The sequence below is a fragment of the Myiozetetes cayanensis genome, unplaced genomic scaffold, assembly GCF_022539395.1.
Source record: "Myiozetetes cayanensis isolate MyiCay16 unplaced genomic scaffold, myiCay2020 scf16, whole genome shotgun sequence".
Lineage (NCBI taxonomy): Eukaryota > Metazoa > Chordata > Aves > Passeriformes > Tyrannidae > Myiozetetes > Myiozetetes cayanensis.
Window position 1 is genome coordinate 16,767,736 of NW_026087270.1, and position 27,881 is coordinate 16,795,616.

General features: G+C 53.3%; 1 protein-coding gene across 4 annotated transcripts in view; it reads right to left on the reverse strand.

Annotated features, from left to right (window-relative positions):
• Positions 1 to 525: 525 nt before the first annotated feature.
• PLEKHG4 (pleckstrin homology and RhoGEF domain containing G4) overlaps positions 526 to 27,881 on the reverse strand; it is a 78,041-nt gene continuing 50,685 nt past the window's right edge. Inside the window, exons 11-24 of one of the 4 annotated variants that reach the window (XM_050311482.1) lie at positions 27,337 to 27,475; positions 25,774 to 25,896; positions 25,072 to 25,263; positions 10,369 to 11,312; positions 8,712 to 8,961; positions 7,913 to 8,002; positions 7,358 to 7,582; positions 6,650 to 6,820; positions 5,967 to 6,180; positions 5,282 to 5,398; positions 4,928 to 5,194; positions 4,153 to 4,349; positions 3,519 to 3,594; positions 526 to 2,378 (exon numbers count right to left, since the gene is read on the reverse strand). In XM_050311482.1, coding sequence (XP_050167439.1) covers positions 3,553 to 3,594; positions 4,153 to 4,349; positions 4,928 to 5,194; positions 5,282 to 5,398; positions 5,967 to 6,180; positions 6,650 to 6,820; positions 7,358 to 7,582; positions 7,913 to 8,002; positions 8,712 to 8,961; positions 10,369 to 11,312; positions 25,072 to 25,263; positions 25,774 to 25,896; positions 27,337 to 27,475 — 2,971 coding nt within the window. In that variant the 3' untranslated portion in view covers positions 526 to 2,378; positions 3,519 to 3,552. Of the gene's footprint in view, positions 4,350 to 4,927; positions 5,195 to 5,281; positions 5,399 to 5,966; positions 6,181 to 6,649; positions 6,821 to 7,357; positions 7,583 to 7,912; positions 8,003 to 8,711; positions 8,962 to 10,368; positions 11,313 to 25,071; positions 25,264 to 25,773; positions 25,897 to 27,336; positions 27,476 to 27,881 lie in introns of all 4 variants that reach the window. The other 3 variants (XM_050311483.1, XM_050311479.1, XM_050311481.1) reach the window with 3 other exon arrangements.

Consider the following 27,881-nt stretch of genomic DNA (forward strand, 5'->3'; position numbering starts at 1 on the left):
GTGGCAGGATCAGCGAAGTTGGATTAGTCCAGCTGAAAAACACCCCACCTGCCCCCTCTGCTGGTATCTCTGCTCCAAGGCTGGAAAATGTTTTCCAAAAGGACAGTGTGGAGGAACACAGGGGATGACTGTCCTGGGAATATCCCCCATTCCACCCAGCCAGCCTTCCTGCATTCCCCATCTCTGGAAGGGTTGGATGGGGCCCTGAGGGAGGTCCCTGTTCATGGCAGGGAGTTGGAATGAGATCACTCTGTGATTCTTGACATGCAGCTCAGACTCTGTGGAGGTCAAGGGAGGCAAAGGGAAAAGTTTTATTTATGGCAATAAAACCAAGCTTTTTTTCTCACTGGTTGAGTGCCAGATATGAAACAGGGGAAAAAAAAAAAAGTTTTATGTACTTTTCAGTATTAAAATGACAGGCACCATCAGCCTCACCCCAACAACCTGCTGGGCTGGGTTAGAGAAGCATTACTTCAATCTGCTCCAGTACTCTGATGCTGAAATCATGACACAGTGTAAACAAGAGCCATACAAAGAAAATAACCTTTATTAAATCAATCCAACCCTGAAAAAACAGTATCAGGTAAACAACTTTCCAGCAATGCAGAAACCTTTGAAACTGAGAAATTCGGGAAGTCTCATGTCCCTCTTGTTGCATTAGTAAATTCTCTCCCTCTTACACGAGCTATTGCTGTCCTGACAGCCCCAAAACCGTGCATTAACCCAGCAATTATCTCAAAACAGTAACTTGTAAAATATTCCCTGTGTAACTGTTTCACACCCAATTTTGTGCAAAGGTGTCAAAACTGTGTTCTCTGCGCTGTCTGAAAAAAGAACAAGGTTTTGTAAAAAACATCCAGCTCATTAACAATAAAACAAGTGTTTTATGTACAGTACAGGAATTTCCAAACCTGAAGGAACACTGTCTCCAGGGTGGCTGTGGGGCTGTAACACCCCAGACTGCAGCTCTGCAGTGCCCAGGGGAGAAAACTGCAGTTAAACAAAGCACTGCTCCATCTTCCTCCTCAGGCCAAAGGTGACACTCCCTCCACCCCTGGGGGAGCCTCATTTATAGCCCTGCACAAACCAGGAGTAAACAGGAGCGTGGCAGCAAGTAACCACTGTTTCCAAAAATGCTAATTTTCATTTCCTCCAAGAACAGGGAGGGTGTCACAGCCTGGCAGGGAGCTGGGTGTTACTGGTGACTGAGCCACCTCGGGACACAGGGCACGTTTAGCCTCCAGTTACGTTGTGTTACTTTGAACAACATGCACTTTAAGGTTCAGCATTTTAATCAACACTTTTTACACTCAAAACCTGTTGGTCTCGGATGCCAGCACCATCTAAAGCTCCTCAAACAAGCCACGACTGAAGTACCAGGAGAGGGGTGAGCTGGAGGCGAAGCAAGCAGCCAGTCACCCCAAAACCAGGGGCACAGCCAGGACAAGGCACAACAGAGCCTGAACGGAGCCCCTGGGACCTGGCCCAGCAGGGAGAGAGAGACTGGCACTGGGACAGCAGCTACAAGGGGGAAGTGGCTTCAAACAGAGCCAGGAACTTTGGTGGCCTCCTGACCTCCCAAAGAACCCGTTCCCCTGCTGGCTGCTCCAAACTCCTCAGTCTGCCTTGGCCTCCCCACTGGCATCAGGGGAGTCTCTACCTGGGAAATCCTCCCCTTTTCTGGCAGAGGAGCTGAGGATTTCGAGGCTGAGCTGGCAGGTGGTTAGTGCAGAGATGGCACAGGGAGAGTGGCAGAGCTGAGAGATGGTTATGACAGAGATTAGCTCAGCACCGAGGCACTGGAAGAACCATCTGAAGAAACAATTCACTACAACAATGAAACTGCTTTTATTAAAACAGAAGTGTTAAGCCAAGAAAATAAATTATTGCTATAATAGACATATTTAGAACATAAGGAAGGACGTTACACCTTGAGTCCAGGTCAATATAACCCTGAAATAGAAAGTTACACTACTTTTCTTAAATACCTCAGTTTCTCTTCATGCCCTTCCAAAAACTTTATAAAATGTGCAGCTTACACAACAAATAGTAACAGAGTCACTTGTAACAAAAATCTGTACAGCTCTTAGCTTTAAAAATAATACATTTTTTTTTTCCTCCAAACTGTTATGTTACTTATTACTCATAAATATAGGGCCAACGAGTTTGGAACGCCCAAGGTCCCATCCAACACCAAAGCTATTAAGTGTAGTTGACAGAAACCTTCTTGGGACTTCCCCCCAGGCAGAGGTTCAGGTTTTGGGCTGTTTGAAAGAGCCTGAGTACGGGCCAAAAAAAAAATCTTCATGGGTGAAGACTGTCTCCTTCTGCTGGTCAGAGGCCTGAGGTCTTCAGGGAGTTTGAAATGGCAATCAAACCTGGAACACAGCACCGTGCAATGGGTTAGACCGGCTGCACTCCCCTGACGTGGCAGGAGCCCGCAGGTCCCTCTGTCCTGGCCAGCAGTGACTTTGCAACACCTGAAAACCACCATTTGTCCAAGCTCAGTTCTGGTGGGGAAAGAATGTTTTGCTGGAAGAGCCCTGCAGGAGAAACGCGGCTCTTCCCCCACGGGGGATGTGTCTCTGTGCCTCAGGACTCGCCCAAAGGCTACACGGGCCAGCAAACCTGTGGCTTCTGTGGCCACTCCAAAAGTCTTGTCTGCCCCTTCTGGATGTTACATTTGAACCCTGGCTAGTTCTGTTCAGCTGATTATGAACACCTGCAGATCACAAGCCACGGGCCTGTGTGTGTGTAACACCCCACGGTGCCAACCCCACAAGCCTCCATCACTCACGGCCTAGTCCTGCCCCTCACATTCCCACCCCTCTGCTCCCTGGGAAAAGGGAGGCTCAGCCCCAAGGACACAGAGGAGGGCTGGTTTGAGTGGGCCCTGACATGATGGAAGCCCTGCTTGGCTTCGAGCCCTGTCAGGGTTCAACCCCTCCTCAGATCAACCATTTCCTCCCAGCCAAGGCATCCTCCCAGACTCACTAAGTACAGGAGCAACATCTGGCAGCTCCCTCAGGACGTCCTGACCACAGCCTAGCAGGTTCCTCTGCCTGACGTGCAGTTTCCTTTGGAGGTTCAAAGGGAACTGTGGGATAAATTCAGCTAGAGGAGAATACCGTGGACTCCCCAGGGTAGTTCAGGGGGACTCAGAGCAGGATTCTGGCAAACAGCCACGAGAAACAGATTAGTGGTTAGACAGGAGGGCAGCATTCAGAGGAAAGCAGCTCATCTGAACACTGGTGACTGGGTGGTGCTCAAGCCTCTACTACCTGATAGTGATTTTGCTTGTTCTGGTTCTGCAAGGCAGATGGATCAGACTGGCTGTTCCAAGTGTTGGCTCCATGGGAGCTGGTCTTCTCATGGATCAGAGCCTCAGAGACCAGTCAGGAATGCATGGGGAAAACTCACCAAGAAGCAGAGGGTGAGGTTCCCCTGACTAAGAGCTACTGACAAACCTGACCAGCCCTCAGAGCTGCTGGAAAATCCCCCCTTCAGGGGCTACTTACAACAACTCCACTTCCTGAGGCGGGGCCGAGGGGCTCACACTATTCTCGAGTGACTTTTGGTGACCTGGCCTGCTTTCTGCAGAGGAGAGAAGCCAGCATTAGTACAGGGTTAGAGGACAACAGCACCAGGACAAGATCTAGGGGGAAGGCAAGCAGCTGAGAACTCTCAGGAACATAAGAGGAAACACACTGACATCTCAGAGCAACAGGCTCCTGCTCCTCCATCTCATTGTTCCCCAAAAAAAGGCCCAAACCTCCCGGGAAAGGAGCTTGGCAGTATCTGCAGCAGAGCTCCAGCCATCCCAGGAGGTTCCATATGTACCCCAGCCCATGACAGCATTATAGCTCCTGTTTGTGCAGCATCCCCTCCTCGTGCAGCCTCCAGCACTGCAGGTCCTTTCCAGCTCATCTCCTCGGGGATCTTGGCCACCGCAGGGGTGGCTCCTGCACCAGAGGGGCTCTTGCCTGCCCCAGAGGAGCCAAGTCTCTGCCAGGGGAAATGTCACTTGCCCACAGTGACCCCGAGCCCAAAAGCAGCATCTTCGGTGCCCCCGTGAGAGGCAGTGGCTGGAACTGGGGAGGCAGTGGCAGGAACAGGCAAAGTGAAGACAGTGTTTTGGCTGCTGGCACTTACTGCAGAAATGTACTGGCTGTTTGTGAACCTGGGTCTCCCCTCCACCGCAGAGCTGTGCTGTGGGGCTATGGGCACGTAGGGGGGCGAGCCCATGTCTTCACAGAAGCTTTCCTGGGGGACGTTGGAGACGCAGCCGCTGTCAGAGCCGCTGGAGCCCGTGGCTGACATGCAGTGCGATGACTCTGAGCTCTCTGTTGCTGGGGAAAGAGAGGAAGGTCACTGATAACCATGAATTTGGGCTGCATATGGCCTGTGCCACACACACTTGATAATGTACCTGTTTGCAGAGGCACTGGCCACACAACCCCACAGATCAGCCATTCTACTCTCTGGGTCTCTTTAAAGCCCCAGGCAACAAAACAAGACAAGGAAACTGAGTCATAATGATGCTGGAGATTGGTATGGGCTGGCCAGGGAAGTTCACATGAGGGAAGCCAAGGGGTCACTGGACCAGGCTGATGAGGGCAAGGGACAGAGTGTTTCATAGCAGAGGGGCAGAGACATGAGTGCCCAAGGCCACAGCAGCACCAGTACACAGCACCAAGGCTGTCATGGGTATGGCTGCAGCTCAGCAGGCACTTTATAATCCCTGTGTCTGAGCTAACTCCCCCTGTGGAAGATGAAACAGAGCTGGCACAGAAGGGCAGGGCCCTCATGCCCTGGCCTGGGGCACTGCTGTGACCCCCAGAGCCTGGTGTGAGTGCACAGTGCAGAGCAAGGTGAGGGGATGAGCCCGCCCCTCCCAGGAGCCGCAGAGCGGCGGGACCCCACGTACTCAGGGACGGTTGGCTGCTTGTCTCGTGCTCCAGCTCGTCCTCCTCGATGCAGGTGCCGATGTCAAAGGGGCATCTGGGGGGCAGGACTTCTGGCAGCAGAGCCTGGTTCACATACATGTGGAGGTTGAGGGGTCCCAGCAGGGAAGAGGAGGAGGAAGGGTTGTAGGCAGTGTGGGTGCTGCCAGTGGAGAGCTGTGCTTGCGTCCTCTTGAACGGGTTGGAATGGTCAAACTGAGACACTGCGATTGATGCTCTGGTCCTGGCACCTGCCAGAAAATGTATTAAAAAGAGCCCTGAGAACCAGCCCTGCCTGGCTCACACAGAGCAAGGTGGAAGGCACAGTTGGCACCTACCTCTGCCTTTCATGATGTAATCGATAGCACGGTCATTGATAGCTGCCTCGCTGGGTTTGATGTCCAGGAATGGCTTGTTACCCACACCCATGGAGACCATCTCCTGCATACGGATTTCTGGAGAGGAAGAGACCCACAGCCACATGATGAGGTTGACCCGACCCTCCCAACAGGCATTACACAACTCCAGGACAGAGCACTCCTGGGCTTGGCTGCTCCTGAACTGCTGAGATTGGATCTGTTCTCCCCTCGCTCCCCAGCCCTGCAGAGTCTCCAACAAGCAGTCGTGCCCTGCTCTGGCCAAGCAGCTCAGTGCCATGCTGCCTAGTAGAGTCCTGCCAAGCGGGAAGCCTGGGGAGGGAGAGGAGGGACTCAGCCAGCCTGATTCAGGCAGCTCCCACTCCAGTAATGGCCTAGACCACAGGGAGAGCAGCAAGTCTTTCAGGGGCACAGCCCGTGCTCACTGTGGACAGAGAACCCTGTGCTCCTATTTCTCTACAGTCACACAGAGCTTGGACTGGTTGAGTTCCCTGGGGATGAGGGACAGGGAAGGGACATGCCCAGCCAAGCCCAGCACATGCTCCTGAGGCTGCATGCCAGCACACAGCTGCTTGCTGCACAGAGCTGCCTGCTAAGAGGCTCCAAACCTACTCAGGACAGCACGAGCCGAACAGGGCTCCCGCACCTTTTGCGGCACAGACGCCCCAGGGAGGAATCACACCTTTATTGCGGGCTGCCTGCTGCCACAGGATCTTGGCAATGTCACTGGTCCAGGCCTGCTTAGTCTCAGCTGAGCTGGCCTGGAGGATGTAGGTGTCGCTGGACTTCCGCCTCCGGAACCAGATCTCAAAGCGCAGGCCGCTGTCTCCAGAGTTCTCTGTCAGACCAATGTCTGCAGTCTGTGAGGAAAGCAAAGCATCAGCCAGGCTGCACCAGGAACAGGAAGGGTAACCTCTGCCTGAACCCTGTGCCACAGCTACCTCCAGCTCGGCACAGCCAGTGGGAAGGAGCCTGAGGTCCTGTCAGGAGCACATACGATCTGGACACAGCTGAGCACACACAGCTCAGGCAATTCCCAGTGCTTCATCCGGAGTTAGCACCACTTCCCTGCCACACACACACTGCCTTTCCCTCACACTCCCCAGCCCTCAGAAAATGCTGCCCTCCATCTCACAGCACAGAGAGGGCCTAGGCATTAATGTGTTAAATATTCACCTCTGGCTTCACTGCATGGCTTGGAGAAGGCTTAGAAGTGGTGGGAGCAGCTCTTCTGCTGAAGGTGCTCCTGCTTCCCATTTCAGGGGCAACTCCATGGGGAAACCAGCCATGGACCTCTCACACAGGAGGGAGCAGCAGAGCTGCCCTTACCTTGAAGGAGCACTTGTAGATATAGACATCAAAGCCACCCTGGATCTTCTTGGGCTTGCTGAAGAGGATCAGATCCTCAAAGAGGAAGACGTGGCGCTGGCACTTCCTACGGCCCAGCCAGATGGTGAACTCATCCTGACGCACCAGCTGCCCCTGCTCCTTCAGGTTTACCTGGACACAGAGCACATCCTAGTGAGACTACAGCAGGATGATCCAGGCAGCCCTACACCTGAGCCCTGGGGTTTCTGCACTTTGCATGCCTCTCCTTCAAGTCCCACCCAGATGATTTTGTCCTACCCCTGGTATCAGTACCAGCTTGAATTCCTTCTTGCAAACTGCCTAACCTTTTTTTCACCAGCTCAGACAAGATGAAAGGCCCAAAGCAGCCTGCAGGACAGCATGTGCAAGGGCTGCCAGGCTGCCTGTCATCACTGGTGAGCACCTGGCAGTGTGTTTATGACAAGCAGCTCACCCCACTCAGGTAACAGCACCCAGGCTGTCTGTCCTGACAGATCAAGGAGACCTCCAAGCCCCGTTGTTCCCTTGCCCCATGCCTCAGTGTCCTGCTACGCTGGACTGGCACACAGCACCCTGAGCACTGTGGGAATCTGAGGGGAGGCTCACCATACAATCCAAAGACCCCAAGCCCAGAGAAGGGGAAGAAGTGTGGCTCTGCCCCCCTGGGCAGGGGAGGACACCGGAACGTACGTCACAGTCACGGATGGCATCCATGGCCAGCAGGTCATTTCCATGCCGGAGCTGAAACTTCACCATCTCCTCAGCTGCACGGAGGTAGCCCAGCTCCTGCTCCTGAGCCTCGCTGCACTCCTTGATCAGGTCCTTCAGGAGCAGGGCGTATTTGCTCATCCTCTGGATGGGTTTCAGCAGGTAGGAGGCCAGGTCCATCTTATCCCCCAGCTGCACCTGCTTCAACTGAGAAATGCAGCAGAGTGAAGGCAGCAGCTTCCCCGTGCCCCCAGGCAGGCACTGACAGCCACAGATCTCCTGGCTGGGGTACTCAGAGAAAACAAGTGCTCTCAGGGAAACGTAAGGCCACAGGACCAGCACTGCTGTGTGCTGGGCTCCTTTTCCAAAGCCCTCACTGCTCTTCTGCCCTGTCCCCCCCTTGCTCCTGTGCAGACACATGCCAGGGAAGCAGAGGCAGCACTGAGCCTGCCTCAGGAAGGAAAGTTGGTTTGTTTAAACAGACTGGTTCAGGACCCAAACACCCTGAGCAATCACGATGCAGGCAGAGGGACTCACCTTGAAGAAGGTATTCCCATGGCTGGCCAGCAGCGAGTCTGACTTCGGCTTGTTCTTACTATACAATGCATACATTCCAAACTGGTCCTTCTGCAGAAGAGATCCATCCTCCAGTGAGACCCACACACCCAGGGCACAGTGACAGCTGTGCCCCTGGCAGGTTACTCTAGTACTACTTCTGCCTCTCCCAGGCTGCACCAGAGCCTCCTGGGATATTGGGAATGACTTTGCTCCAAGCTCATTAAGAGCCAGGGAATGTACTCGTGTTCCTACTCCTATGGTAGCCAGGACTCTTTAATCCACTGTCCTGTCAGCCCTTGCCCCTTCCATACTCCAATATTAACCTGGCACCATTCACACCTGGTAGCAGCAAATATGTGCATGGGGGCAGCTGACCTTAAGACCTGTGCCCCATGCTTCTGTCCAGCAGCCCTTTTCACCCAGAGCAGCAGGTCTGCACCTCTGGTCACTGAAGTCATTCCCCCCTTACACCACAGACAGAAGGTGGGTATGGGATGCCACTGCAGAAGCAGATGGGCTTCAAGAACAGACATTTTGCTTCCCTGGATGTGTCTTTTAGTGGCAAAGAGCATTTGGTGCCATCTGGGTTCAGCCTCACACAGCCATCCCAGTCCAACCTAGCATTTGAGCTGGAAGGGGACAAACCAGCCCAGCACAAGGTAGTCCTCCCCCTCCCACAGCCCACTAACACACCAAATACACAGGCACTGCTGGGCTGGGGGCCGAGCACATGCCCGGAGCAGCCCCACCCCAGGGGGGAGGTGCTGACGGTCCTTACGTGTCGCAGGAAGCAGTGGCTGACCCGCAGCGGGTGGTTACAGCAGCTCTCCAGCTCCCGCAGGAAGTACTGGCTGTGGAAGTCGTAGAGCTTCTCCAGGTTGCCGAAGATGACGCTGCGCTTGCCGCGCAGGTCCTGGGGCAGGTCCAGGCGCTCCATCTCGGGGAAGTAGCTGTCGATGATGTAGCGCAGCGACCGCACGTACTCCCGCTCCGTGGTGACCATCTCGTCGATGATGTGCCGCAGTTTGCTGCAACAGCAAGCACAAGGCCCTGAAGGGACCCCAGGCTGCGGCAGGGTCACGGCAGCCAGAACGCCTGCAGAGCACTGCACTGTCTCTGCAGAGACCCAGCACAGAGGGGAGATGATCCCTCAGCACAACCCAGGCTCATGTGAACAACTACCTGGGATAGCACTGACCCTGAGCACTGACAGGACCCAAGGGAATGGCATGAAGCTGTGTCAGCAGAGGTTTAGGCTGGATACTGGGAAAAAGTTCCTCACCCAGAGAGTGGTTGGGCAGTGGAACAGGCTCCCCAGGGAAGCACATTCACGGCACTAAGCCTGACAGAGTTCAAGAGTGCTTGGACAACGCTCTCAGGCACAGGGGGAAATCTTGGAGTTGTTCAATGCAGTCAGGAGTTGGACTCAATTATCCCTGTGGGTCCCTTCTGACTTGGGATATTCTGTGATTCTAAGAAACCCTGACAGCTTTCCTGTTCAGGGAGAGCGAGCCTCGGGCTGGCTGTGATCCTGGCCCAAGCTCAGCAGGGCACACATCCCTTGTCCTAGTAAAGCAAGAGCAGGAAGCAAACCGTGTAACACCTCATCAGCAAACAGCAGTTCCCAGCATGGGCTGCTCCACATATCTAAGGGTGCCTCTGAGGTACTCGAGGTTGCCACTGCGAGGCAGTGTAGCACCAAACATAACCACTCCAACGTGTCCCTGCCTCAGCTTTTCCCCAAGCCAACTCCTCTGGTTGTTCAGAGGACAGTTCTTCCAATGAGAGCAGCTGAAAGACCTGCCTGGAGACCCCCTGTCAAGAACAGCTCACATCCCCGGCCTCTCCATAGCTTAGGCACGTTGAAGTATGACAACAAAGTTGAGACTCTCAAGGACAGAGAGGGAAAAGAAGAGCACAAGAGCCAGCTGCTGGACATCCAGAAATTTCAGCCCCAAAGGAAAAATCCAGTCTCTTACCTGTGAAGCTGGAAATGCTTCCCTAACAGTCTGGATCCAGCACTGCCCAAAAGTATGTGGGACAATGGACTGTGTTTCTGCTCCCCCACTGCACCTCTACCCCTGCTCTGCTGGGTCCCTGAACAGCGTTTCTGCATCCCCTCATCCTCCAATGCCAGCAAGGTTGAGAGACTCCCTCTCCTGGGACTCCTTCCCCTCTTAGAGGAATGACGCTGCGAGGGAAGAGCAACAGATCCCATTTCTCTGCCTCCCCACCGAGAAAGCTGCCAGGCTATGCAGGGACATCCCTGTGTGCTTGCTCAGCACCCCACACGTGTGTGCAGGAACGATGGAGATGCAGCTCTAGTCACCTACCCTGTACCCAGTGCTCAATAACCAGCTCTGCAGAGCTCCCTGCATCTCAGCTGGCTGCCTTTTCATCAACCTGAGAAAGCACCAAACATCCTAGCCACTTACCTGCCCCAGCTCTTGGCTTCCGAGGCGGAGAGGCAGCCCCTGTGCCCCTCGAGCAGACAGTCTGCAGCCCAGCTGTGAGCCGCCGGCTGCCGCAGCGCGAACGTCCTGTCCACCAGCTCGGTGCTGCTCACCTCCAGCCCCTTGATGAAGACGCCGGTGTTGCCGTACCTGACCGGCTCGCTCCTCTGGCAGCTCGACCACAGGCTCTCCCCACAAGGCAGGTCGAAGCTCTGGGCCTTCCGGAGCACCCTCCTGGGAGGCAGCTTCCCTGGGGCTGGAGTGGATGCAGAGGGGGGCTTCACCTCCGAGGTTTCTAATATGCTCTCGAGGTTTGGCTGTTCTTCAGGCAGCTTTGGAGACTTGCAGGCCCCGCTGGCAAAAAAAACTCTGCTTGAGTGAGGGCCCGGGCTGAGAGCAGTTTGGCTGGCAACGTCTTCCCCAGCCCCGACATCAGCGGGGCAGCTCAGGGAGGGCGAGGGAACTTTCTCCTTAGTCCACTCCAGGGAGCAGTTGGACCTGTTGTAACAGTGGGACGCGCTGTAAGTCCTGTCCCAGTGGGACCTGGAGGTGGCTCCCTCTGAGTGCCGCCAGTGGAACAGACTGCCAGCCTCGCTGCCAGCCTGGGGCTGCTCCCCGGCAGCTGGGCTGTGCTCTGACAGCAGAGACTTCCTTGTTCTCAAGGCTGCTTCGAGTTTCTTTTCAAAAACCAGCTTGGTCTCCTGACATTTAGACCACGCGAATTTCCACTGCTTGAGCCCCTTGTCACTCTTCAGCTCACAGGCCAAGTCCTTCATCTCCTGGAAGCGGGCAGCGCTGATGTCGGGGTGCTGCCCCTTGTAACTCTCCAGGCACTTGATCACATCTGCACAGTGCTCGGGGGAGCTGCAGTCCTCCATGCTGACACAGGCAAGGTGTCGCATCCCTTCCAAGGCCCACTCGTACGCCTGCAGAGCGAGAACAAAAAGCAGCAGCCGGTCAGAGGGACTCTGCGAAGAATAACCCTAAATCCGTGCCTGAAGACAAGAGAAAGGATCAGTGTGTGGCCATCGCAGATCGATGTGTGTGTGTGGGGGCTGCTGTTGTCAATGGGGTTTAACAATTCAGCAAAACAAACAGCCCCTTATGCAAAGGGCTTCAGCTGTGCTGGCTGCTCTGCCACAGCCCCACCTCCCCACCAGGTCCCAGCAGCGCTGGCACCCACACTGCTGGGCACGTTGTCCCCTCCGGGCAGGGGGGCCCAGGGGAAGCTGCTGCTAAGACTGTAGGAATTCACACCTCAGTGTGACCCTGCTCAGTAGGAAACCTGGAGCTCTCCCTCCCCCTCTGCCCAGCCACTCTTACCACTGCCATGCAGGACAAGGTCACAGGGGCATCAGTAAGCTGCTGCTCCCCACACTACTTCCCTGGAGCTGACAGCACACAGAAGCCTGGAGCTCCACCAGAGCTGGGCTCTGGGGATCACCCCAAGTGCTCTGACCCATCCTTGCAGCAAGGAGGAATCTGACACTGTGCAGCTTGAGCCTGTGCCCGCTGGCAGCCGTGTGGTGAGCTGTGCCCTGCCTACCTGCCTGGCTCTGCTTGCCACTGCACTACATGCTTGTGCTGGTTAGCTGAATGCTGAGCTCAGCAGTTTATTTCTAATATTCCAGGAATGCTGGAAGCAGCTTCATGGGGCTTAACTCCAGCAGTGGTGCATAAAACAGTGCCTTGCTGAGACAGCTCTGCCACATCAGTCAGCCAAGAGGAGTGGGACAAAACATGGTCCAACAGGACAGACACAAGGGAGGAGTGAGTACCTTATCACCATGGCAGGAGAGGGGCTAATAAAGCATCAAGCACCAAGTCCTGTCTGTCATCAATCAGATCAGAAGAAAGGCAAACATCTGACAGGCTCATTAGCCACCTCTCTATAAAGCAGGGATGATGACAAGGTTTAATGATAGAGTAAGATGTGACCAGTAGCCACAGGCCTGGTCAGGGAATTTTACTATGCATCAGTGAACACACAGGGTTATTTGTCAAGATAGATGCACAAGACAGGGAAAACACCCAGGACAGGGCTGCCTGGCATCTTCCACCAACTGCCCACACTAGAGGATGTGCAGAAACACCACCAGCTGCTCTTGAAGTGAACCAGACCATCCCTAGCACTTGACCTGTCAGGCCCTGTGTACCTGCAGAAAAACAACACTCATGCTTTAGTGCCAGGAACAAAGTGACCAGCTTTTACATTTTCCACTTCCTGAGCAGCCTTACTGTGACAGGTTTTACTCAGAGAGCTTAAAGCCCTTACGTTTATGCAGGCTTAGACACCAAGAAAATCCATCCAAGCTTTATGCAAGCAGACACTGCATCCCTATTGGGCACATGGTGGTTAAACGGATCAGGAACCAGGCTCACTCTGCTGGAGAGTGAGGGTAGGCAGGGCAGAAGGTATTTCATTCACATGCTGCCCAGTCCCTGGATAAGAATGGCTATGAGAGCCATCTCCTAGCTGCTGTTTATACAAGAGCTAAATGCCAGTACAGCCTGCAGACTGAGCAGAGTCACTCCAGGGGCAGATTCCACCGGAGTTCCCAGAGCCATCCGCACTGCTCTTCTGAGCTGCAGCTGCACGGCGTGCGTGCAGCCAGACCCATTACTCACACTGAGCTCCTTCAGAAACACCAGCAGCTGCTCAGGGCAGAGGCTTCTCAGCCCCACACAGCCACAGCACAGAGACAGTGGAAAGAGCAGCAACTCCCTCTCCATCCATCGCCCTGCCCTACGCAGCAACAGAGCCCTCACCCGCCTCTCTCTCGATCCAGGCCTTATGCCCTAGACCTGCCCACTGCTGGGGGCCAGAAGGGGTGTGCAGAGGCAGAGGACGTGCCAGATTCTGGTGAGAAGTTGCATTTCCCCATGATGCAGAGGGTCTTCAATTCCCTGGAGATGGAAGCACATCCAGGAAGGTGACACACCAAGCGCAGCAGAGCCCGGCAGTGACAGATGGATGATTCTGCTGTGGTTCTTTGAGCTGCCCCCTCCAGCTGCACACAAACCAACACCAGCCCCTTCCAGGGGCAAGGGCTGGCCATCCATGTGGGCTAAGAACAGGCACACCTCACCTCTCTGGCTGTGGGTGATGGGTGATGCTCACTGGCTGCCTTCGCTCAGCGATGGAAAAGCTGAGCTCAAAAGGCACTCTGGGCTCTGAGAGAGTGTGCTCAGAGCACTGTGCAGGACAGAGACAGCCAAAACACCAGCCTGGACTTCAGAGCAGCTGGGCAGGAGGGCAGCCACCCTGTGAAGGCCTTATCCAAGGCTGGGATACTCATTTCCATGCACAGATGGAACAGAGAGAGAGAGAGACAGAGAGAGAGAGAGAGAGAGAACATGGCTTCTTTTATTTCTAGGAAACTCCACAGATGTGCATGGGACCACTGGAGGAGGGATCAGGCTGCAAACCATGCAGGGAGGCAGCTCTGCCACCTCTCATGTTCACACAGTCTCTGTTCTTGGCGAGGACCCCAGGGCTGTGCAGAAACGACTCCCACTCCCGATGGCATTCCCTCCATCCCCAGGGCCTGTCACAGCCAGCGAACAGCTCAGCTTTGTTCCCAGTCCCATGGAGCAGCCTCCACACCCTGCAGCTTGCCTGCTAACATGCTGAGGGACCACCAAGGCTTTCTCCAGTCACATCACCCACTTCACTGCTCTTTTTAGCACAGAAATGGCAGCTCTCTCTGGAGACCAAGCGTGCCCCCATCCTCAGGCAGGGTGTATTGCTGTCACCGGTGTTCCCCCAGGAAGGTTATAAACAGCACCCAGTCAAGCCAGGATACCAAAAAACATGGGACTTTTGGGGAACAAGGCAGCCCTACAGCTTCTCTGCAAAGCTGCAAGGGCTGCTCAGTGTAAGAGGAGGCAGCCATGCACAGTGAGGCTGAAATCCTCCCAACCATGTCTGGAACCAGGCAGGAAGGAGCCTGTACCTTGGCTTTTGTTCCTTACAGAAAAGTCGTTACCGAAACTCTCAATTAAAGGATTAAAGACAGATGTGCTTCCTGCACACGCAGGGCTGACCTATCCTGCAACAGGTTGGTCCTGCCAGGCTGCCCAGGAGAGGCAGGGGCTCTTGGGGACGTAACCCTCAAGCAACCCTCAAGCCCATCACCCTGTGCTGGTCCCTGATCATTTCACCACGGACAAGGCCTGCAGCACACCAAGGACAGAAGCTCCTGGAGTCTGTTGGATTTGGCATCACTGAAGTGCCATCTGCAAAGTACTGTCCAAGAGAAGCTGCTCGGCCCTGGCTCAGGGCACGTTGCCAGCAGTGCACAGAAAGCCTTCCAGGGGTCCTGGATCCCCACCTGAGCCACCACTCAGATATTACATCTTCCCAACTCAAACTTATTACAAACCCACCAGATTCCTTTCATACTCATGGTTCAGTGATCTGTAAGACCCCTTCTGGGTAGCCAAAACAGGGGACAGACACTGTGCATTTCAGACATGCCAGAAGGGGCAATTTCAGGGGGGTCTGGCTTTGTCCAAACCTTTTCCATCTCCTCCTGTGGAGACACGATGACTATAACTGTATTTTTTCTTGTCACATAGGAATCTGGGTGTCTGAGCAGGTAGAAGTAGGCTAAAACCAGACCTCATCCTACCTCCCTATCTGTCCAGAGGGGGTCCATACCCTGGTTGTGCCCAGATCTGTGCTGTACAAGCCCTACAAGCCAGACTTGAGGCAGGGCCACTGCTTCAGTGTATCATCTCAGCTATTCAGAAGCAAATACTGCAAAGCAAAATACCAGATTGGGGAGCCCTGGTAACCAGAGGCAAGGCAGAGGGGGCAGGGGCTGAGCTTCACATGAGAACTACTGAGATGTGCAGAGAACACCCCGACTGGGCACAGGCCAGATCCCCTTTCTCTCACAGTGCAAAACACAGGGAGGGAAAACATCCCAACCGACCCCAAATTCAAGCAAAATGCAAAGCAAGCTGCTACCCGACACACAGGAGCTGTGGAGGAAACAGTCATCCCTCCCAGACATTGTGATGCTTTTTCCACATCTCCAGAGCCAAAGCCCCTGCTCACTTCTAGCAAGGTCTGTGGCCCCAGGAGCAGGCAGAAACACTGGAGACACGAGAAACCATGTAATTGCAGAGCACAGGCATTTCAGCAAAGCCACCAAGTTAGAAGTAATCGCCTCTCTGTGCAGAGATTCGCTGTTGCTCTCTTCCCCACCCTGCAGCACTCGACTTTTCCAAACTGCATCTGAAGCCCTGCCTGGGATTCATTAGCAGCAGAAACCAAACTAATCAGGACTGTGTCCTGATGTAGCTGGTAGGGGTGTGACTGTAGGGATGTAGCTGCTAAAAGCTCAGCTTTAAAGACAAAAGGACTGACACTCTTGAACTGAAAAGCTAAATCACTTCTGAGTTGCTGTGTAGCTCACAGGGCCTCCCCTCCTCTCTCCAAGGGGGGACATACTACTGAAATCATCAATTTGCCTAAAATTAGCTGCTAAGGGAAACAAACTCTAAATCCTGTATTTGCATTTCTGCCAGTTACCAAGAGCCAGCTGTTGCACAAACACCACGGGAGGGCAAAGGATGAAGCACAAACTACAAACTCCTTGGATTTAAGCATAAGAAAGGAGATCAAGCAGTAACCACAGCTGGGCAGGAGAGAAGAACAAGGGGTCAGGGAAGCAGCACCTGTCAGGGTTAGTCTGGGCACGCCACAGCCCAAGCACCATCAAAGGCTGCTCATTAAAGCAACTTGCTTGGACATCCATTTGCAGCAGCGCTCAGGATGAACACGACCAGAGCTCAAAGATCCCTTCGTTTGCCCTCTGGGCAGTCAGGCATGACAAGTCCAGGAGAGCCTAATTACAGGAGAAGATAATTGGATAAAAGAGGATTGCACACGATTTCTGCTCTGTTGACGACAGCACGAGGACCTGAAGGGCAAACGCGGCTCGTTGTGCTGGAGCCGGCGCGCAGGACCCGGCGTGAGGGACGCGTGCCTGCCCTTCCCAAACTGCTGCCACTGCCAGGCGACACCTGGGGCTGCTCATTAGGGACAGGGGGACTCACCTGGTGAGTCACAAGCAGTGACAGCAACCCCTGCTTCAGAGCAACTCCGAGCTTCCACCGGGCAGCCGCTGCCAGCTTCGCTACGTCTCTGCGTACAGCCACACACATACACACATATGACACACACATGTGTAACTATAACTGTGTGCATGTACAAAATAACTCCCTGGGTGGCTGGGCAGCAAGTGCCAGATTTGTCCTCCTCACAGCTTCCCTAGCTATGAGGCTGCAGAAGATCTCCCAGCAGCCAACAACATGCAGCCCTCCCTCGGTGTTTCCTTTCTGCTCCTTGGGGAGATTCCGGACTGATTTTTCTCTCCCTGTTTTTCTGTCTCACCATAGGGGTTTTCTCAGCATTTAAAAGCTTCCAAGTCCAGAAGACCAGGAGACAAGTTTGCTCCCAGCAAAATCAGAAACTTTAGTGTTTGCCTTTGCTTCAAACCAGCCTTATCACTTCTGAGGCACTGCTCAATTTTCAGCAGCTTTGTGCACCCATAGCAAAGCTTTTCTGACAAGGAAATTCTGCTCACAATCCTTTCTTGCAGAATAAGGGCAGATGCTGTCTCACTGCCTATGTATTATCCCCTCTCCTTTCTGATGTTTCATCAGCAAACCCAACTGCATGCTGAAATCTGCTTTGGCAGATTGCTGTCCTCCTCTTCAGCTGCCCCTGACAACTGGAATCTGGTGCCTGGTCCTTCATCTGACTCCACCAGTCACTGCAGAGTCACGAAACCAACCAGAGGTTGACTTGAAAGAAGCTGCATGTGTTGAGCTCAGCAAACAGAAGGTCTGAAGGAGTGAGCGTGTGTGTTTGTGGATGTACAACCAGTGCCTAGGGGAGGAAAAGGACTGCACATTTTCAGGCTTCTTTTAGTGAAGGGGATAACTCCCCTCCTTTGGAGAGAGCCAAGGACCTCATGTTACCAGCCAGATGAGTGAGATGTGTGAGTCACCCAAGCTGCCAACTTGCACAACAGCAACAAATTACCCCGTTCAGAGACTAATGTCACCTCCAGAGGTTTTTTGCATGCTTTGCTTTACATCTGTCCCGACAGTCGCATCATCACCCCACACAAACACCCCTCTGTAATAGCACCCAGGCCAGCCAGGACAGACTGCACTGTGGTGGGTTGTCTCCCCTCTGCCCCGCACTGGCTCCCTTTTAATGAGGTTCTCTGTGCTCAGCTGGGGATTGCAAAACCTCCAGAATGCCCTTGGGCCTGGACAGGGAAGTGTGGATGCTTTCCCTGTAGATTCAAGTCCTTTCCCTTGTGACAAGCTGAGCCAAACTCTGCTTTAAGGGCTCCATGATGTGCTGGGATCTCTCTGCACTGCACTGTAGGTGCCTGTGCCTTGGGGGATGTGGAGCTGAATCTGAACCCAGACACCCAGCACATCTGCTGGGTCCCCCTTCTCCAGGGGGCTGACAACACTGCAAACTGCTCCCCAGTTTAAGAGCACACTGAGATGGACTCTGAGGGTGCAAAGCCCCGCAGAGCAGCCAGAAGAGCCAGGCCAGAGGCAGCGGGGCCTGGGACAACCCTGTCCATATGTCCAGGGCTTTGATATGCAGATGGAGCCATTGTGAGCTTCAGTCCCATCTGTACACTGAGGGGAGCTTCATGTCCAGATTGCCTGAACAGATCTATTTAACTCCCGTGACTAAAGGGAATTCCAGCCTCAGGAGGATCCCAGCTCCAGACGGATGCCAGCACACAAACACTCTGAAAATCTGTCACCCTGTGCCACTTCTATGCCACGATCAGAGGGGAGAAAAAGCACCAAACCCAACATTCTGCACACATGCACAAGGCTGGGCCCAGCTGAGGGAAGATCTCTGCTGGCATCAGATCTCACACCTCAAGCACTACACGTTCCCCTCACAGCTCAGCTGCAACTCGAGCAGGGAAATTCCTAAACCTGCTGGGAGGAAACGCCGTTTCCCTGCCATGACTGACTGGTTCCCAGTGCTGTGATCCTGCAGGAGATTTGAACCCACCTGACAGGAGTGCCAGACTTTGAGAAAACTGTCAACTTATGCTCCTGGCAGCCAAAGACACTGAGGGATTTTTACACAGAGGTGCTCTGGCAATCAAGACTCAAGGTGGTTTCAGCATGTCAAGCAATCCTGGGATTGGGGAAGGCACATGAGGAGCAAGCACCCTACACCCCAAAGGGTGCTACACACTGGCTGGCTCCCTCAGACTGCTGTGTCCTCCACCAAAGGGGAGGATTCAGCCAGCACTGTAGGAGGGAGAAGGACCCCAGACAGACAGAGCAAGGCTTTGTCCCCATGCACGTGCCACAAACAGACCACAGAGACCTCACAGGGCACTGAAGAGAGCCTGAGGTGCTGGGACAGGTGCTCAAAAGCATCTCAACCCAAGAACTTCTCTATTTCAACTGCAAACTGTGCTTGGATTTATCACGTGAATAAAACCTAATTAATTCACTGCTGCTGCCCTGCAACTGCTGAGAGACAAAAGAGACTCACACCTGTGTTGTGCAAGCAGAAAGTAGCACTGAGGGCTGGTGCCAACTACTATTTAGCTTTTACCTCCTGCCACGGAGCTTGCTGGAGCTACTGCTGTGCTGCCCCTTTGGCAATACAGTTATTGGTGAAACACAGGAGAAAACAGCCTGGGCACCAGTGGAGCTAGCAGTGAATTACTAGAGAATTCACATGACACAACAGTTTCCAAATCACGAATTTTGCAAGACAGAAAAATACAGGGGAGCTGTAGCAGACCAGATCTAAGTGTTCAGGACTTTTTGTTTGTGCAAGAGGGCTTGAGGCAGAGCAGAAACTTTCTAACACATGAATATACTCTGATAGGAAAGTAAACACGAGAAGCTTATTAACCTTGCAGGAAGATTTCTCCAGCAAAAACCTGGCAGGAAGGAGAAGGGAGAGATTTCACACATTAACCTTGCATGAACTCTGCCAGAGGATCGATTTTCCACCCCCAGGGCTCGTTCCCCCAACTGCTTCAGGCTGTGCATGAAAAAGGACACCTCTGAAACAGGAGAGCAAATCAGACTAGATGTCTGTCTAGGGGCACGACTTTACAGGCATAACTGAGGAAGGAGAGAGAGAAGACAGAAGGAGATGAGACAGCTGCTGTCAGACAACGCTGAAGCCAAACAACAGTGGCTTCCCCTGAAACAGTTTTACAGCATCAGGAAGGCACTGTAAATATTCCTCTCTTGCACCTCTCGGATCTCCCTTCATCATCCTTAGAACTTGTACCAGTAACCAGATGAAAACTGGTATTTGGGAATGTTGTGCAGCCCCTCCCCAGAAAAGCAAAGCCCATCTCTGCACAGAGGCAGAGAGAGAACAGCAAGTGTAAGCCTCTCCCAGAGACTTCATCACAAACCACAGCAAAGCCTCAATTGCTCTGAGGTGCTGGGGGCAAAGCCACGTTCTGAACTCCTGCAGGACTGCTGGTGAGGGACCAGCATCGTGGCACACAGACCTGTGTCTCTGTTTACAACAAGTATGCTACAGTAAAGACATGTCAAATGCCTCTCTTTCCATTCAGTGCTAAGTTCTACTCTGCATTTCTCCAAGCACATCCCCAGAGCAGGCAATCCTAGCATACCCTTTCAGTAAAAGTACCTCTCAAACTGTGCCAAATAACCTGCTATAGAAAAATCACACTTTTTAGTTTGCAGCCACTGGGATCTTTTCTGGCTTCCCAAAGACCAGCATTCACAACCCTCCTTTTCTTCCCAAAAGCAAAGCAAAAAGAAACATAAATGCTTTATCATCTGGAGAGGACCTGATTTGGTTTTATCCTCAAAATTATCACCCGTGACACTGTATCTGGTACATCATCAGAAACGAAACAGCAGAAAACAAAGTTCCAGCAGATCTCTGTTCCGAAACTTCTGGGGAGAAGTGAGAGGTGAGAGCAATCTGGGGAAGGCAGCTTATTCATCATGCTCTGGATTTCTGCTCTCACAGCCAAGATCAGATCCAGCTCTGGCAGCTGGGAACGCTGTGCCAGCAGGTCCCACTCACTCGAGGGGCAGCAACCCAGCAAACCTCGGAGCAGTTCGGGAGAGCAGCCCCTCCTGTGCTGTCCACAACGTCTGACAGAGATCCGGGCAGGCTGAGCGGTACCACCTGCCCTGCCCGAGCATCCCGCTCGCCTGCAGCCCCCACAGCAACTTCCAGCTGCAGGGAAATGATCATCAGAACGATCTGCAGTAACCTCTAACGAAGGGAAGGAGGGACAGGCACTGCTGCACTACAGACAGCACATCCCTGGCTTTTGGAGGGACCGTGCAAAGATGCCCCCCCAGCTCACAGGGCTCGGTCTGAGCGCACAGAAGCTGCACACAAAGCAATGTGATTCATGCTGGATGCACAGAGACACGCACAGGCAACCGAGTGAAAAGCCTTCTCTACACTGTCTCCAAACAATCCCCATCCAGCTCACACGTCAGCCGGGCCACCAGACACTTGGTACTTACAAGAGGGCTCGCTGTGTCCGTCTGCTGCTGGAGCCAGGACGGGGTGGCTGCAGCTCGGAGGGAAGGTGCATGGAGATGTGCAGAGAGGCTCTCCTGCAGCGGGGCCAGAGGGACGGGAGGAAGGGCCCCAGCCCCTCTCCGGGCCCCAGAGCAGCAACACTTGTTCACGGGATGGAGCAAAAAAAGGCTGGCATTCCTACAGCAGCAAGGACAATGGGGAGGGATGAGGAGGCACTGCCATAATCAAATGCAGGCCAGCTGGCCCTCCCCCAGGAAGGGCAGGCACCTCCTTCACTTGCCAAGGGCTTTGTTTTCTAAGCCACAAAGAACAAAGTGGCTGAGGAGGAGAGCCAGAGGAGGAGGAGAGCAGAGGAGAACCCGCTGTAGGGAGCAGAACCACACGTGAGCACAGGTAACCCACTCCCAGAGAGATGAAAACACAGAAGGGAGAGAGGTCGGGCAATATTCTGCCCACTCCAAGCAGAGCTCAGAAGCAGGAGCTCCTTGTGTGCAGCAGAGAAAAGCCAAAGGTGATTGAGGAACAATAATCAGCATAGGCTGATGGTCAGGGGTCCTTTGGGGGAAGAGATCCAAGGGTGGCAGACAGAGAACACCACTGAAGGAATGGCTTGGGGAACAGAGCCCAAAGAAATCCCACCATGGGCCACCCTACCACTTCTGAACCAGCCTCACTCCACCAATCCTGAGCAGTGGGACTCTGAACAGCTTCACTCAGAAAGCAACCACCCACCAAGGGCTCAAGCTGCAAGAGGCTCCCAGGCCATGGCAGGGCAATGACCACACGTTCCCTGAGCACCAACGAAGCACCATCTTGCACAACATCCTGACAAGCAGGAAAAAGCCCCTGGAGCTGCCCCAGGCCCTCCTGTAATGATAGAGGCAGTTCAGCTCTGGGCACCACATCACCACAGGGTGTGCAGGTGCTGAGCCGGTGTGATGGGACGCTGCCCTTGCTGGTTGGGTCAGTGCTTCCTTCCAGAGTGACTTCTGCCAGCAAGGATCACGCACCTTTGCTCCCAACCTTCAGCAGGGCTGGCTGTCATCCCAGGGCTGGCAGAGCCTGTGCTCTGGCTCACTGGACAGTGCAAGTAGGGTGCTGCAGTCCCAACAGGGCTCTCACACGGGTCATTTCAAACCTGCTGTCCAGGTAATCTGCACTTTGCTGATGCCAAAGGCAAGAGCTGTGGGATATTAAGAGTGATCTGAGAAGTAATTTCACCCAAAGAAAGCTTGAGAAAGGAAAAAAATGTGAAGACTAATGAGATAGGAAGGAGAGGGAAACGTGCTGTGGCTGCTCCTGGTGTTGATGGTGCACCTATGGCAGTGTTACTGTGAAGCCAGGATAGACAGCAGGACAGAAGGGTACTGGGGACTGTCCTTGCAGGCACCCCAGAACAAAACAGACATCAGTGCTTTTGGTACATCATACACACCCCTGCCTGCTCAGCTTCCCAGTTCTCCCCCAAAGCACTGTGTGGTGCCAGATCCCAGTGCAGTCTTGGACTTGAGTAAACAAGGGACAGCAGCCAGACCAGGCTCGAAGCCACAGGACGATGGCAGGTCCCTGAGGATGCCCACATCGAGTCTGTGGTACTGAGAAACAATCCTCCAGCCCCCAGCCAGAGGTTGGGAAGGCATCTTCCTTCACTGCTCCTCCTGCCTCAGCCCAGCCATCATCCAGCCCCTGCCAGGCACCAGGGGCTCCCACCGCAAAGGAAGCCAGGACAAATGGAAACATCCAGCTTGGCACCAGCCGTGGCTCTGGGGAGGGAACCCTGCCAGCCCATGTGTAAGCTCCATGTGGTCTGGCCCAGCTCAGCCTGCCTCCTCGCAGGGAGCTCTGACAGGCCTGCAGGACTGCCAAGCGGTGAAAAAACACAGCACGGCGTCTTGACAGGCCAGATGGGGTTGTGCTGTCCTGCTCCACGGCCTGTCCGGCACCCACAGGCACTGCCCTACAAAACACTCACCCACCACACGCAGGAGGGCGGGCACAGCAGAGCCTGCCGCTCCCAGGAGGCAGTGAGGTGGGTGAGGGATGAATGCCACGATCCCTGGGGTGGGAGCTCCACTCCCCTGGTGCGTGCTGAGATGTTTGGAGAGCTGAGCCTGCCAGCTCGTTACCGCAGTGTACATTGCTTACGCATCCTCGGGCTCCTTCCCCAAATCCTGGGGCTTGGCACACGGCAGGCTCCTTACAAGAAGGAAAATCGAGGACATTGCTTATTGTAGGTTCCTGCTGTTGATATCCCCTCAGATACTGGGGAAGAGAGAAGGGAGCTAGGCAGGCACTGACAAGATCACTGCAGGAAGGTCAAAGCAGCTCAGCATCAGAAGAGAGTGGAATCAGTTTAGATAAAGTCTGCTTACCCCCCACCTCCCAGACCACGCCACTGTCTTTGCTTTGGGAAGGCAGGAAGCATTCTGGAGATCAAAATCATACTGAAAGAACCTTCATAGTGCACAGCAATCCCTGCCCTGGTCCTACACCTGCAGGATGTACCCCCCTACACTCCTGGTTTCGGTTGGCCAGCGGTTCACAATACACACACGGTATATTTATACCACCAGCATTGTTTGTAGTTCTACTGAAACCAGTGAGATCAAAATCCTCCTTCCTCCCTGAGCCAGCTGCCCCTCCTCCACACCAAAGCAGTGTGCAAACACACCATGCCACTACCATTCCATTTTCACTGGGGCAGTGCAGCATGAAAGGCACAACCAAGAGTGGTGCTGCTGCTGCCAAGGACTGCATCCCACAGCTTTCATCCACCCAAGAGAAGCTGTCGTGCTCTCAGGAAAGAAATGGGCCACTTCTGAGGTCTGTGTAGCATTTGTGCCCCTAGGAGTGGCCCAGGCTTTCTGAAAGGCTTTGAAGCTGCAGAGGAACACATTGCTCTTGAGGCATGTCCAACTACCCTGGCTGCCCAAGAGCTGTCAGCAGAGTACAGGTTCTTGCCATTCTCCTATGGCACAGGAAGCATTTTTCTTTCCATTCAGGGGGAAAAAATTACATTTTACATTCCCACAGCAAGACAGTGCCCCACCTGCACAGCAAACTGCAGGGATGAGCCAGAGCAGACCTGCAGAGCATCACAAACTCAATCCTCACATGCCCTGACACCAACATTCCAGGCTGCCTTCTCCACTTTCCTGCCTCACACAGGACGCTTCTCCATGTTGTCATGTTTAGCTGAATTTCCTCCCCCCTCCCCTGAGCACTTCTGGCTGCCAAGGCAGCTCAGAGACAGCAACTAAGTGGCACTTCCATCTGGTACAGCTTAACTTTTAGTGTCTATTCTTTCTGGAATTTGAGAACTTCAATACCCAATGTTTGTACAAGTGTGGAATAAATGAAGCACAGGCTCCCTGCCCTTCTGCGCTTGCCAAAGCTGTATTTTAAAACGCACTTAGAAAATCCTTCTGCTTATTCATTTGCAACTTTAGAAATTAAAGAACATCAAACCCAACTGCAGGTCTGCTGAACGTTTGCATTGAACCAACCTGGTGAGGTCAGTCAGTCACCACACGTGTTCTCTCATCCTGCCTCCCAGACGCCTGGGATGACCCAGTCCCCCTGTTCCCTCAGCCACACTTCCCAGCACCCCATCCTGGGTATTCCACCTCCTCAAGCAGGGCTCCACAGGGGAGGAGCTGGGCTGTATTCAGGACTGAAGAGCAGGGAGCTCATCCTGAATTTTCCAGTGTGCAAGGATACAGCATGAACAGATGCAGGCAGTCTATCCTGGTATGGTGGCCAAGACAGGACGTGACCAGCCAATCTTTTGGCCCTTGTCAACACTGCCATGATCCTTCTGTCCACTGGGGCCATGAAAGGGGTCTAAAAGCTCCAGCTCAGACAGCAGCAAACCTCTGTGTTTAACAGATGTGGACATGTTCTGAAACACACACCCTCCCCCTTCTTCCACACACTGACTTGAAAAAAATCACTGCTGACACACGAGCATGAGGGAACTCTTGCAGGTTACAGATCCAGCTCCCTATTGGAGCAAACGCTCCATTTCACACCTTTCATACAAAACCCAGCTCTGGACTGAGTCCAAGCAGGCTTTTTACACCCTCCTCTGTGCAGCAGATGCCTTGTCTTACCTTGTCAAAGAATTCATATAGCCTGACCGTTTCAGAGATTCGGTGCCTGGTTTCATCCAGCTGAGTGCAGAACTCCTCCAGCTGATCTCTGTAGGTCTGCAGCTTCACCCTGTAAGAATGCACATCCACAGAGGAGAAATCTTCCCATCGATCCATCTTCTTTAACGCTTCCTGTCCCCTTTTGCAGTATTCCTGAAACCAAAATGGGATTGCACGTGAGGACTGAGACCCGGCACGGACAGCACGCAGTCTTCAAGGTCATTAACAACTCGGGCTAATTGGATGGGGTTTTAAGGTTCAAATGAGCAGGGGTGTCTTTGTTTACAGTAGAATTCTGGAGCACTGATCTCTTGTGAGCTACAGCAGTCACAGAGCAGCTTGTAAAGGCCTACACAGCAAGGCCACAGGTCAATTAGGATCAACAAAGGCAGTGTTACAACCACATCAAGGGAGTAACAAAAAAAATCCATCTTCCATCCCACTAGTTATTTTCCCCAAGACTGGCAAATGCCATCTACTAAGCTGTTGAGCTGGTGGCTTTTCCTCCACGAGGAGAGCAGGGATGCTGAGCAGTGTGAAGGAATGACACACACCTTGGTGATGAGCCCTCTCAGCATCGTGGGTTTGGCTGAGCACACACAAGACACTCATGCTACCAACTCAGATGTGGAGAATATATTTTTCCAATCAGACAACACTTACACTGGCAACAAGATCAAACTCCTTGAACTGCTTTTGTGCTTGAAGCAGCATCTCCAAAGAATCATCCAGGTTGACAGTTCCCTTTAGCCCTTTTCTGCCAACATTCTCAATCCAACTGCTGACCTAGGAGAAAAGGGATAAGCCCCGTTATTAGTCACCCTGTGCTACTCACCAACGTGGGCCTTTATGTGGAAAGAGCAAGGAACTGCTCTCATAACGCTGGTCATCTCATTACTGGAAAGAATGTGTGTGTAGACTGCTCCCCCCATGCAAGCATTTCAGTCTGAGCCTCCTGCTAGGAGTTTTTCCACTTCAGGTTACAGAGTAATTGCAAAGCTCTGCTGTTGCTCACTAGCCTTAGGCATAAACAGGGCAAGCAGCTGCCTGGACTCTGTTTCAGGTGAGCCATGGTCTAATGTGAGCTCTGAACCTGCAGACTGGCCTGACACTCCTATTATTGTTACCTCCAACTGGGATCAAATCTCCCTGCTGCCAGATTTCTACATCACTTCCTTTCTCTGGCTGGCAGCACATGAACTGTGTCACTGGGGGTGTACTGATGGACTGTCCCCATCTGCAGTGTTTCACAGCTCTCTGGGGCTCTCACATACTGGTTTTCTGAAGGCAGCTCTCCACAAAGCTGAGCAGTAACTGCAGGTTCCTTGATGGGAGCGTGGCCACTGTTGCACTTATCAGCCTTATATCCTCAAATAGGGCTAGAGGACTGACTAACAAAGACCCTCCTAAAAGCAAAGCAGTCCCGGGAGGCCAGGCAGGATAACACAGCCTCTCCATCATCAGTGGGTTTTAAAAACAGGCTGGTAAACTTGTCTGCAATGCTCCAGGCATAGCTGCACCTGGGGGAAGGGACAGACTCAGTGTTTCCTAACACCCACTAAGTGTTTCCTAACGCCCATGCATCCTGTTTTCCTGCATCGCCTAAATCCATACCCCAACTCAACCACACAGTCAAGGACAAACTCCTAGTCTTGTAGCCACAGAACAAGCCCACTGGCAAGAGGAGAGGGGGGTGGGTTCTCAGTACTACAGAGGGACACACTGCTGCTGCCCAGAGCTCCCAGGCAGGCTTAAAAGTGGGAGCAGCTGCTGCCATCATTAGTGATCTGCAAGGAAAGTAAGCTGGGAATAGTCAGTGTTGCTCAACTGAGTTAAAAAAAAGTTCAACTTAAAGCAGGCACAGGTTGCAGAGCCTGCTTTTGTGCCTTTTTTGTATTTCTGCTCGGTATCAGGAACCTGTATGCTTCTAGGAGAGTCTCTACCAGGTTCTTGCATCACACTTCTCATCCTGAGCACACAGGGCATGGCGCCCCAGTGTCTACCTCCAAATGGGAAGTCATTAAAACTCCTGGATCCACCTTGGCCTGTGAAAACAACAGGTAGGCTACGGGCTCCTTTGCAAATCTACTTCCCTCCAGAGGAGGAGCATCTCCAGGCATCGCTGTCCACCTCCACACAAGGGCTCAACATGCCCAGCTCCTGCTGTGGGACACAGTGCCCCAGGGCAGCAGCAGGCACTCACTGGAATGGACAGGCAGGCCTTACCTCCTTAAAACACTCTTCCACTTTCTCGAACTCCATCACCAGCTCCAGTTCCTGGATGCGCTTGTTTGACAGCATCACCAGCCGGTGAACGCCCTCATCGACCCGATTATAGAGCACGCTGGCAGCATCCAGGGCATCTCTGCAAGGGGACACAGCTCTGCTCAGGGGTTTTGCATCAGGTCCTTCCCCCAGCACTTCATGCAAACACGAGCTGGCAAACAGCAGTGCTGCCCTCATCCTCCCCCTGGGACCCACACCGGCCATCTCCATATGGAGAACAGAACGCTGCTGCTCCCTGCACACTGCTGTGATTCACCACTCTGACCCCAGCAGTGCAGACAACCTGGCAGCAGGGACAAGAGCATCTCCTCCCAGCCAGGCTCCTTGCAAAATTTACTGTACTTGTCACACTTTTCAGCTTTTCATAAACACAGATTATTTGCATCAATGGGCTTTCCCAAAACACAGGCTCAGGCAGCCTCAGCATCTAAAACCACCATTTGAATTTAATTAAAATAAGTAAATAAGCAATCACTAGTAAGCAA